Source organism: Equus asinus, chromosome 21, assembly GCF_041296235.1.
Source record: "Equus asinus isolate D_3611 breed Donkey chromosome 21, EquAss-T2T_v2, whole genome shotgun sequence".
In the NCBI taxonomy this organism is placed as follows: Eukaryota; Metazoa; Chordata; class Mammalia; order Perissodactyla; family Equidae; genus Equus; species Equus asinus.
The window spans coordinates 71,078,508-71,091,318 of record NC_091810.1 but is presented as its reverse complement, the minus strand read 5'-3'; the positions used below and the strand labels follow the sequence as shown (position 1 = coordinate 71,091,318).

At 37.6% G+C, this 12,811-nt stretch overlaps 1 protein-coding gene across 3 annotated transcripts in view; it reads left to right on the top strand.

The window, feature by feature from the left end:
• Window positions 1-12,811, top strand: part of UBE2E2 (ubiquitin conjugating enzyme E2 E2) — a 335,999-nt gene that overhangs the window by 206,419 nt on the left and 116,769 nt on the right. Inside the window, exon 3 of one of the 3 annotated variants that reach the window (XM_014829841.3) lies at window positions 6,458-6,586. The exons of the other annotated variants lie outside the window; for them this stretch is intronic. Coding sequence (XP_014685327.1) covers window positions 6,507-6,586 — 80 coding nt within the window. The 5' untranslated portion in view covers window positions 6,458-6,506. The remainder of the gene's footprint in view (window positions 1-6,457; window positions 6,587-12,811) is intronic. 3 annotated transcript variants of the gene reach the window in all.

Sequence of the window (12,811 nt, the reverse complement as noted above, 5' to 3'; positions counted from 1 at the left end):
ACTGCCCTATCCTATGGGATCATACCCTGAGAAATCATAGAAACTGTGTCTTAGGAGTGTGCCTTGTGAGAGGAAAAGAAGGAAGAATTTTTCCATTAGTTCCTGTCTCCCATTGATCAGAGATTTTCCCAACAGTATATTAGCTCCTCCACACTCCTGTGTACTTAATGGGGTGGTGTGCAAGTGGGGATCCAAAACTCTGTCAACACAGATGCCATGGAGTGAGAGACACGAGCTGTCCTCCAGGCATGAGGCACGGTACTGTCAGTTCTATGTAAATTAGTACTGATGAAACAGCTGAAATAAGACACAAGTAAGGTTGAGAGGATCTAAAGTGGTACATAAAAGGTGTCCAGTGTAATATACCCCTTTTACCACTAAGATCCATTCATGCCCTGTATTATACCTAGCTTCCACACTATAATATGGGGCCTCTGTTTTTGTGAGAATCAGTTGCCCTCACTTCTTCCATGAGATCAGAGATGCAAGTGCAGTCAGTAACTGAGTCCCATTCAAGATGAAGCCCTGCCTTAATCATATAGAAGAGACTTAAGGTAAGAGAGAGAAACAAGCTACACACCCTATTGCTGCAGCTTACTCTGAGAGTATAATTGATATTCGTCATCTCCTTCTAACACCCATTCTAGATTTCTTTCATTAGTGGCAAATTTTTTGCGTGATTTGAATTGTTTGCCTGCTCAGCTGACTCAGACCTTCATCCATCAAATGTGTGAGCCCTTAGTTGTCTTGTTGTCTTGTTCATAGTTGCTGAAATTTCCCATTTACTGTCACCACTGACTATGGCAGCACCAAGAGATACCCCAGTGAATCCCCCAAGTTCTTGATGTATTCTTCCTTCCCTCACTGTGTAGCCAAATTCTTTCTTTTTCATGATAATCAGGATTGAGTATCCCCAGCAGTAAACTCTCTTATTCCTGCTGGTGAGCTGACATGAGGAGCCTAAAATGACCAGGAGATAGAGCTTCAAATTTAATGGAACTCTTACATGTTCCCCGGAGGAAACAGTCGTCTTCCAACTCTGCCTGGGAATAAGAACTTCTAACTTGGCAGATATTTAAGTTTCATGGATAGGAAACAAATTCTGCAGGTGGGTCACTGGGAGTGATGATGGCAAAGGCTGATCCTACTTTCATCTTTTGATTCCCAGACCTAAGTATTCTAGCTATTGGGAACACAGACAACACATTGAAGCCATTGCTTCAATATGTACACCACATACTGGAGGACAGTGCTTCAACTCTGCAGGAATTATCTTTAAAGATTGTCTTTTTTGCTTGCTTTTTAGCAGGCACTCTACCTATTAGGCCAGCAGTTTCTTTGTACGTGGAGTCATATTTAGACCAGTGGATTCTAAGGTTATGTACCCACTGTCACATTTCCTTTGTTATTAAATTAGTCCCTTGGCCTAAAGCAGTGTTTTTTGGCATGTCATATTGAGAGATCAGTTATTTTATAAGCCCTGGGAAGATGGTGATAGCAAAAGTAATGGGAACTGGAAACCAAATTCATGTCCAGAGTAGGTATTAATTATGGTAGAGGCAAATCATGGCCCCCTCCCATGAAATCAGTCTTACACCGTGACTAACAGGTCTTCTTGAGTAATGCTGCCATATCAAATGCTTGACATCAGTCTGTCTTGCTGGCGGGGTAGGCATTTGGCAGTAGCAATAACTTTTTCAGCACTGGTGAGGGGAAGCATGTTGGCCACTCTATTCATGGGTGCATGGTGTCAACACTCTTTTGTGGCCTGAATGGGAAGCAGGCTGACAGCCATAGAATGACTCATCCTATCCACCTTTTGATGACATTTGGCAACACGCATGTTGACGTTTTGCTGGATGCTTCCTAGAGGACATTAATGTGAGAAATAAAAATGCTCCTGATTTGTGCCCACTCCATCTTTCCCAGGCCTTCTTATCATATCATCTTTCACTGTTGTTTTCTAGGCCCTGACCCATAGTCAAGTCATTTACTACCTCCCAGGAGTCAGGGTATGTCTGTAGCTCAGGCCATTTCTCCCTCCATTTGAAATGGATGACCAAGTGTACTACCCCAGCTGGTCTCACTAACCAGGCTTCCTTTACCACAGTCCTTTAGGTCCGCTCCTGAATCAGATGGCAGTGTAACAGCAGTCCATTTTTGGCTACTTCTGAATCCCTTTACTCTCTGTCAGTTGGTCATGAAAGAGAAAGACAATCATCATATGGGAGTCTGGGTTACCTGTAAGTGTAATTTACTCGTGCTTTCTGAATGTACGTGGGCCTGTTCTCAAATAAGCCATTTCCCTCATGTAGCAGGTTCTTTCTGTGCCCATCTAACTTTATGTCTCAATGAGTACTTCCAGTCACAGGGTCATTTGATGACCCATGGTCAGGCATGCAAATTCTGCTAGGGCTCTGTAACATATTAGGACCTGTGTTTTAAGCAGAAAATTGTTCTCTGCCACAGAAGCCCAGGGATCTGCATTGTGACTTCTCTTGTGGCACTTGCCAGAGACTCTACAGCCTCCTTATCTATCAAGGATAGGTCTGGCACCCTCAGATTCACTTGTCACAGGTGCACCATAGCCTAGACATGCTGCGAAGTCTTCTCTGTTACTCTGGGTCACTCTTGAAAGAAGCAACCACCGAGTCTCTGATAAATGGGTCAAAACAGTATTATAAAGTGCGGAATATGCTGCCTCCAGAATCCAGAGGTCCACCTTTTTCTTAGCAGTAGGTGCTTAGGGAAGCAACTTGTTCTTTACCTTAGAGAGGATGTTCTCAGCATGCCCCAGAGCCCTAGACTTCTTAAAAACTTAAGCAGTGTGGTATCTCTCTCAATTTTTGTGAGGTATCTGGTGTGTGTTTCACTGGGCTAACCAGAGTGCTTTCCGTTTCTTGCTCACCAGATCCACTTAGTATGTTGATATCAATATAGTGGATTAGAGTCACCTTCTATGGAATATGAAGATGATTTAGGTTCCTGTAGACTAAATTTTGAGGGAGATCAGGAGGGTTAACATTGCCCTGGGGCAAGGTAGTATCCTGTCTCTACCAGGTGAAGATAAGTCTGCTTTTGATCCTCCCTACTGATGGGCTCTGAGAAGAAAGCATTCACCACATAAATAGCTGAATACCAAATGCCGAAAGCTGTAGTAATGTCGTATCTCGAATGACAACTGCTTTTCAAGCTTCTACCAGTTTAAGCTTACAATGGTCTATCATCTATTTTTTTCTGCAGGGTCATTATAAGTATAAAAAGGGGACATGAAAAGGGACCACCATTTCTGCATCTTTCAGTCTTTGGTAGTGGTGCTAATCTTTGCACTTCTTCCCAATATATGCAATATTGCCTTTGATTTACTCTTGACTGGGAATAGAGTTGTGGGGGAAAGTTTCAAGGGCTTATACTCAGCCTTTCTTACAAAAATGACACATCCCCCATGTCGGGGAACCAGTGTGAGGGTTTCCCAGTTATATACTTGAAGTCAAAAAATAACTCCAAGGTAGGGCTGTAGATCTGCTGGACCTGGGCCAACACTTCAGTAATGACCTAGCCTCATAAGTTCCTTGAGGGTAGTGTCATTACCTGCTGTGTGCACTGCTATAGCCCTAGCTTAGTACCTGCATCACATATTAGGAGATTAATAACTATTCGAGAAATGATTGAATTGTTAAGTGGGTGAAAGAAAGTGAAAGAAAAGCATTTCTCCCAGACATCAGGAGCCCGTTTACTCTATCTCATCAATTCTAAGAAGTCTTTTTTTCCCTATTTTAATGTTTCTGATATCAGTTGCTTTTGGCCAGGGAGCTGTTGTGAGTTAGTTGTGATTATTTGTGTGTGCACAAAAAAAACTTGTAAAAAATGTGTCAGCAGCTCAGAAGAAAACTCCAGGAGCAGTAGTGGAGCAACATTTCAAGATACAGTGTGTCGACAGTGTTCTTGATGACGCAAAGGACTATATTTTGTGGAAAAACAGTCATCTCTGAGCTGAAAAGTAATGCAGAAGAGTTGGAATCTGAATGTGAAGAAGTTTTAGTGGTAATCAGTTTTTTTTGTTCACATAGTCTTTTTATTTGTCCTCAAGAGTGATATTATCATATATCACCATTATCATGAGAGCCCATTCAATAAGTATCAAATAATTTTTATGTGATAAGAAATCACTTAGTTATAGTTTAATTTGGCAGTTTTTTTCTTTCTTAGTGCTTCATAAAATAATAGTACATCATCTTTACATTCAATGAAATATGGTATTATACAGGAGTCTTCAGGGCCTCCATTAACATATATGGCATTTTGTGTGAATTAGAAAGAAGCATTCCTTTCTCAGGCCAAAACAGCCTTGCAGCCGGATGTGAGGGGTGGTGAGGAGAGCACAAGGTAGATTTCATCCCCTCTACACCAGATGCTTTTGGGAAGGCAACCAGCAGCACCATGTGTGGCAGCTTCAACACTCCTTACAGCAGTGTCAGTTTGACAAAGGACCATTTTATCTTAGAATTTGAAACAGAGCATTATATATAGTTTTAGGCATTGCTGTCCTGTTTTTGAATGTTATGACTTAGAAGAAAGGTCCCAGGAAAACTTTGACTGTATAGCAAAGTGAATGTCAAATCAATATTCAGAAAAATAGGTTTCTATTTTAAAAATCATCCTCTTTGAGGAAGTTTTTTCTAATGGACAACCTATTGTGAAGGGGTTTTTATCTGTGAATATCAGGGTGTTTCTGGGTAGACAGGAAGTCTAGCAGAATTTAATTTTGATCGAGTCTTTCTGGGTCAGTGACCTCATAATCTTTTCAGAATGAAACTCTAGCCATGAATCATTCCAGTCCCACTCCTAGGAACTTTGGTCAACTCCTGAAAGGCATGCCTGCCTTTGATGTTTGATGTACATCTTTATATTTCTGTCTTTTGCAATGTTTTTCTTTGACCATATTCTCTAGAACTACTTTTCACACTAATTGTGTCAAAATTTTAATTTTTACAACCTTACTTTGTCCCACGGCAGCTTAACCTAATTTACCCACTATAATTAAGATTTTGAATGCAATTAGGAATAGTCTACTAAATTAACACTTTTTATGCATGGCCTACCATAAGGATTCTGATAGGAAACTAATCAAGAATGATATTAGTTCCTGTTGTAGAAAACATTCAAACTTACTATAACATTAAGTACTTGGATTCTAGATACTTCTAACTATATGAAATGCATTTCTATTGTGAATTGGAAGGTTTATAATTTCTATTTAAATGTATCATCTAGTTTTGTGTAAAATATCTTTTCCTGCTTATGATTCCTTTCTTCATCTGCCATCCTCATTGCAGTATAGACAGAGAAGTGCAGTTTGTAGTAACCTGACCTCTAAATTGCTGTCTGGGAGCATAAGTAGTTATAAGAGATTAGAGGAGAAAGCTGCAACTCAAGAGATTAGGAGAGTAAATCAGGCAGAACAAGGATCTGTGGTACCTAGTGGGAAGATGAATGGCTTTCAGTGCACACCACCTCCTTCTGTTTACTTCTTCTGGCATCTTCTCAGAGTTCACCACAAACTTGTGTTTGCTAATCTTTTCAGTGCTTTTTAAAAGTGTGATATTATCCATCATCCAGAAGATTCCATAGTGTTCTATTGAATTGGGCCTCTTACCTTACTGCCCAAAGGTATGCCATTATAAAATACACTGGCAAAAAAGAGTTTAAACTGGAGGAATGTAAGGTAACTGTCACAGAGTTCTGGAATGTCAGTAGAAGTGTTCCATTGTAATTGTGTATGTTGCAGCTAAAACAATGAAAATGCTCATCTTGTACAAGTAGAAAACATTTTGTGAATGAAAGGGTTCATGGGGGATTTTTATTGTTAGCCACATTTTTAGGTATTAACAAACTGCTTACATGGATTTCTTAAAATTTGTTTGGAAAAAAACAACCGATCCTTATTTTTTTTGACCACTTGATCCTTATTGTTAGTACCAGATCACAGAACAGTCAGGAGAAGTGAGTGGATGGAATTCAAACATTTTCCTCTCGTTTTCAATTTTAAAAGTTTGAGTGGGGTGAGAATGAGGAGCTGTGGAACTTTGTGAGGTTTTTGGTATATCTCATTATATTTGCGCTTTCCACCGCTGCCCATTACTAATAATTAAAAGACATTTATCCTTATTTTTTTTTCTTGATTGGGAAAACCGTTACCTGGTTCAGTCTCATCTTTTCACTATGTGACTAGATCTAAGATTCTAACAGTTCTAATAACGCTGCAGGTTATTTTTCCTGGTAGACAGAGGGGCAAGTAGAATCTGTCACACATCATGATTCATCAGTTCTAAGAATTTATCTCTTATAACCCTGTTTTGAATTAACTAAATAATCCAGTAAGCAGTGTTTTTAATATCTCAAAGAGGGAAATATTCGCAACTGGCTAACAATGGAATTTCCCATTTTTCACTGGCAGGAACCCCAGCCCCATAATGGGGAAGGTCCCACCAGTGTGAAGGCCCCACATGGGGACCCCTCCCCTAGTGAGGAAATGTACCCCGAAGAGGAGTCCTCCTGGCCACTGGGCCCACTGCTACCCTGCCACGTGAGTACAGCAATGGCTTTGAGGACATCAGCAATTTTTCCATTTCTTACTGGCCATTTGTCTGATGTGAGAATTCGCCAGACCCTCTTCCTTTTCATCCTCTTAAACATTTCAGAAAAGGAGGTATAAGCCTCCTTTAACCTTTGCTTCTTTTTTGCAAGTTTAATAAAAAGAATTTGTTTGGATAAGAGATTAGGGCTGTTGGTTAAGACTCACTTAAGTGCAATTAATGAAACAATCTGTTGCTGTCTAGAGCAGTACTGTTCAGTAGAACTTTCTGCAGTGATGGAAATGTTCTATGTTTGCACTTTCAATACAGTAATCACTAACCACATGTGGCTACTGAGTACTTGAAATATAGTGCAACTCAAGAATTTGGTTTTTAATTTTAATCTAAATTTCTCCACGTATGACTAGTAGCTACAAAAGTGGACAGTGACTGCCTGCATTTAATGCTGTGTGTGTGAGATATCCAGCCTCTTTGAACATTTCTACAGATACACCTTTTTACCTGTATTTCTTTAATAACCTAGAAAAATTTTCCTTGTATTATATGTGTGATTCTTTAATAGTGAGAAAATACTTAAATTAAAAATTCTCATTTCAAAATTTATTCACCCATATTGCCCTTACGTAGTTTTAATTACTTTATGATATTAGGGAAATTTAGTTAATCTTAAAATTATGAAGTACTATCTATTTAAATATCCCAGCTTTATTTTCTCCTTTACATGTTGTAATTTGAAACTTCAATATGTGTATGTAGAAGTAATTACACACATTAAAATAACTTTTCCATTTTATTATTCCTTTTTAATGAGACTATAAAATATCCTACGTTAGTACAGTGTATGCAGTGCTATTATTAAACATTAAATTTAGCATTTACTCATTATAATACAGTACTTAGAAGTTTCAAAGTTTGGTTCTGGTAGATGGATTCCTTAAATTACAGATTAATTAAATTTGTTGTTTTAACTACTGAGAGTAAATGTCCTTCCACTATTGCTATCATTAAAAATTGCTTACATCATAAGATATTAGTAAGGGAAATTGTGTATGTGGGGGGGTGTATATGGAAACTCTCTGTATTATCTTTCCAATTTTTCCGGAAATTCTAAAATTATTCTAGAGTTTACTTTAAAAGATTGCATCAAATTTTGTCATGCTATCCATTTATATTCATTAATTTAGCTCTATACATTCGAAGTAAAAACTATCACCTCTGTAATGGGTAGTACTTATATAAATATCACTAGATGATAGCTTCAAAATATCCCCGAGAGATACTGTTATCATAATTTTACAGAAGAGGAAGCTGAAGCATGGAATAAAGAGTAATTTGGCCAGGTTGCTTAGCTGGTCAGTGGCAGAACCAGGATTTGAACACGGCAAGTCAAGTGCTTTTAACCACTACACTATGTTACATCTAAGGAGTCTTGATTATGCAATATAAGATTTGGTCTGTCTGCTGTCAGTGTAGCAGGACAAACTTTCCACTGTAAGAAATTCAAAATAGAGCCAGCCCTGATGGCCTAGTGGTTAAAGTTCAGCACTCACCACTTTGGCAGCCCAGATTCACTTCCTGGTCAGCGACCCACACCACCCATCTGTGAGTTGCCATGCTGTGGCGGCAGCTCACATAGAAGAACTAGAACAACTTACAACTGGGATGTACAACCATGTACTCGAGCTTTTGGGAGAAAAAAGAAAGAAAGAAATCCAAAATAAAGTAATACTATGGTAATAAATTACTTTTACAACTTGAAAAATATAAAATTATGCTTTATTTCTCTTATAATGATTCAGACTTTATTCCCATACAATGATTATTTTTATGAATGAGAAATATGTTTATATTATCTTGACAAGAAATGCCTGTATTGGTGGGTTTTTAAAAATTTATGGCTTTGTTAAGATAGCGACTAATAAAGAAAAAAATAAAGAGAGCAGTACCTAAAGGGTAGCGGGAATGAATGTGATTGGTTATCTCATAAAAAGAAAGTTTTTATGGGACTTACGTTTTTAGGGAAATTAAATATGTGGCCTATTGTTTTATGAAATTATTACAGTGTTGTTTTACCATATGCCTATTACAGTGTTTTGTTAATGTTGTTCTTCCTGGACATTAAATTATAGATATTTGATTGTTAAAATTTAAATATGAGAAGGGTTGATGGTAAATTTTCAGCATTTCTTTGAGATGCTTTTGTGGGACTTGGAAAGTATTTCTTTGGCTGAAAATAGAGAAGAAAAAAGATAGAGTATGTTGCATAGTTCAAAAATTGTCGTAGGTGGAATATATTGGTTCATCTACTCATATAATGAATATTATATACCCATTGGTGTATTCACACATTCAACAATGTGCTGTATCTAGCTGCTGCATGGATTCAAGGTCATGCATTTACTTTCAGCACCAGACATAATGCTAAATGCTTTAAGGCAACGTGAGTCATAAACAGGTGTAGTTTCTTACAGGATCATTCCTTTTCTGTTGGTGTATATACTTGTGAACCAACTAGCAATCCTCTCTTGACTCTTGTAAATTATTTGTATTCGGACGATGTTGCTTTCTTGCTAAGAATGTATATTTTTAAATCTCTTTTAAAATTTTTGTGAGACTGTAGGCAGTTCAGTGCAAAAGTCATGTTTGCAAAATAAGGGAATTTTAAATTCTGGCACATACAGACCAGTTAAAATTTAGGGTTAGATTCTTGAATTAGAGTGACTTCCTAACTTGATCCTACTTATAATCTTTATTAGGCCAGATGATTCATGTTACCTAATGTAGTTGAGTTGCTACTGCATCATTCTGTGTTGGGCAAAGTAGGAGTAAGGTTTATCTCTTAAGGGAGAATGATATTTAATTCTACCATTTTTTAAAGGACAGTATATGACAAGAGATCTGGTGAGGGCAGTAGGAGGAAAAAAACTTGAAGGACCATAATTTATTTCAAAATGCCTGTGATCCAACAGATAGCTTTAAGATGAACACAGTCTTTTTATGCCATTGGGTTCTGTTCTCCACAGCACCCCTTTGCTCAAATAGCAACAGTATGTCTTGGATTTCCCAGAACAAGCCAACTTTCTGGTATTCCATCCTATTTTTTCCATAAGTGCACTTGTACTAATTAGACCATATGTCCCATTTTTTTAAATAGGATATTTAGAAAAATGACTACTGTACAAAATAAATGATAGGTAAGGTATTTTGGAACATTTCACATTGGGAAAGTAACTAGTATGCATAAGACTCAGATATCTAGGTTTGAATCTGCCTTTCTGTAACTGGTAAGTGCTAGCTTTAGTAGAGTATCCTGGCTTAATGTGGTATTTTCTACGTTATTAGAAGTAATGAATTTTTTTGTTGAAATGAACACAGTATTTTTTAATTTCCATTTCTACTGGAAACTATGTTCTCAAGCTCTCAATTTGTTTCTACCTTTCATGGGGAGCAAAAGAGAAAATACTTTATATCTTCAATCTGTTTTTAAAAAGAGAGTTAGTTTGAATATGGTTTAAAGGAAGTTAAACAGAACAGATATCCAAAGTATTAACAAAGAAAACCAAGACTAACGTTTTAGCATACTTTCTCTTTCTACCTATTTACTTCTCATTTAAAAATGGTACAAATATTAGAAGACTAGAACTGAGGTACATAGAACTATAGTTTAGGGACTTAAAAAAATCCCTTTATGTGCTTTTCTGAGTCTGGAAGGGAATTCACTGAAGATCTTAATGAAGTATAAATCAAGATATTGCACATAAACCACTTTATAAACCAAACTGTAAATAAATTTTTCATGATACGTTTTCCTAATCCTCTGCAACCAACAGAGCTTTCTTCTAGGGCAAAATGTAACAGCTTTCTTTTCAGGATGTATTTGCACATTGGCCCAGGAAGCATCCCTTAAGTGTTAAGATGTTGTTAATACCTTGAGTAGGGAGGAACCCCTTCCTGAACTTATTAGGGAGTTGCTGGTTACCTCTTAAAAAGGTAAATGTCTGAGAATAAATAGGTAGGATGTCTGCTATAAAAGAAAACTAAAAGTATGGTTTTCTGTACTCTTTGGTTTCACGGTAGAGAGGTAGCATTTCTCAAATATTTGCTAATGGTGTAAAATTATCATACTAAGTCCAGGTACTTGTTAGAATCATAGGCTGCTAGAACTTAAAGGGAAGAATAAGAGAGAGATATGTTTTAGTTTTCCTCAGTTTTGTTGTGTCTGGATTTTTTAATAAGCAAATGAATTATTTAGATGCTCATTAGCTGCTGTTAAATTTGATAGATTTTAATACTTTATAAACTGATTTTTAAAATTTTCATAGTACTTAACTGTACTAACTTCTCTCATACTGTATCTTTATTAGTTATTAATATAGCAGAAACTCTATTAGAAAGAGATTGTTATTTTAGAACAAAAATCTGTGAAAAAGAACTGTTTATTTTAAATGGTGTTACCCATGAAGGGAGTCCCTTTTTTTTTTTTTTTTTTTTTGAGGAAGATTAGCCCTGAGCCAACATCTGCTGCCAATCCTCCTCTCTTTGCTGAGGAAGACTGGCCCTGACCTAAGGTAGGTGCCCATCTTCCACTATTTTATATGTGGGACGCCTGCCACAGCATGGCTTGCCAAGCAGTGCCATGTCCGCACCCGGGATCCGAACCAGCGAACCCCGGGCCGCCAAAGTGGAATGGGCACACTTGACCACCGCACCACCAGGCCGGCCCCAGGAGTCCCTATTTTAAAAGCTTAGAGCTGGGTTAGACCTCTAAAGGGTGTCTCATGTCTAAGTGCTTTCCATCTACCCTCTAAAATCCGATTTAAGTCTGATGTTCTACCTTGTGTCTTCTTTAGTCTCATAAAGAACAAGACAGAAATTATGGAGTAAATTGCCAGAAAGCCTAACAAAACAGAGTTTTAGGCTAGAGGGAGTTAGCAAGCAGATGTAATGAGAATGAGCTTTCTTCACAGTGCTTCACTTACACACAGTATGAGAAGAGCTGTCACCTCATAAACCAGAAAACGTAGCCGGTGCCCCAGCCAGCTAATGGGATAATCTGACAACTCTCTTTCATGTATGAGTAATGTTTCATTGTGCCTACATGAGAAATAATGCTATATAAATACAACTAGACTAACAACTCGATTAAAGTTGTATTTAAACTATGTGAAAGTCTTAAGATGCCAAACTTCTAAAACTGCATACAAATGCAAACACTATCTCCCTTTAAGTTGTAGTACAGTGTACTTACTAATTTACCTGTAGTTGAACTCAGACTGAACATTGCACAGAAAATGTCAGAAACATTTTTCGTCTGCTTGGCTCATATTTTGCAGTGTGCTTTTGCTCCTTTATGGGTGTGTCAGAGATTCTGAGAAGTCATTGAGGCCAAGTGTGAGGGCTTGATTCCAAAGAAATCCAAGAACTCACTAAGGTTGTCCTGTCTGCCATGCAGAGGCCTTTGCCTGCCAAGGACATCTTAATACAGATTTTGCTCCCTCCTCTTTCTGAGAGAAGACCTGAAAACTTAGGTTTCCAAAGGCTTTTCCGCATGCAAAGTACGTGGAAGGAGCAGAACTGTCAACAGAGCTGTGATTAAGCAATTTGACTACCTAGCTTAACTGTCCGTGCCTAACCTAACTGCCAATAGGAAGTGCCTCTGGTGTCTACAAGTAAATGGCAGTAAACCAGAAAGTAAGATAATCGTGTTGCCTGTATTTTAGGTACATTCTGATTTGATAATTCAGATTTCATCTCATTTTTTGCAAATGGTGGTTTGAAGTAGATCGCCCTTTGGATTCAATTTTCTGCCTTAATTGTGGTGCCACACACAGTTAAGCAAGATCTTCTATGCTCACAAATGATTGACTTCGATTATGTTTTCAAATCCTGCCAAATGGTTTTTTTTGCTTTTTACATAAGCAGATCTACCCATGGGAAATCCACAAGGGCTACACTTGACTCCTGCGAGTATTTTGCTTGAAATTTATTTTTCATCAGTCAGTTATTTTGTAGCTAATAGAACAAAATGCATTTTTTCTTTCATAAGCACTCTGCTCATTGACAACGCAGATATGACTAGCAAAGATGAGGAATACTAAGAGCAAAATTTCTGATACACATAGTTGAATTACATCCAAAATTGGTTAATAGTTATTAAAGACTGCTTAGTTGCTAACTTTTTGTTCTCCACCTTGTAATCATGAAAAAATAAGTGA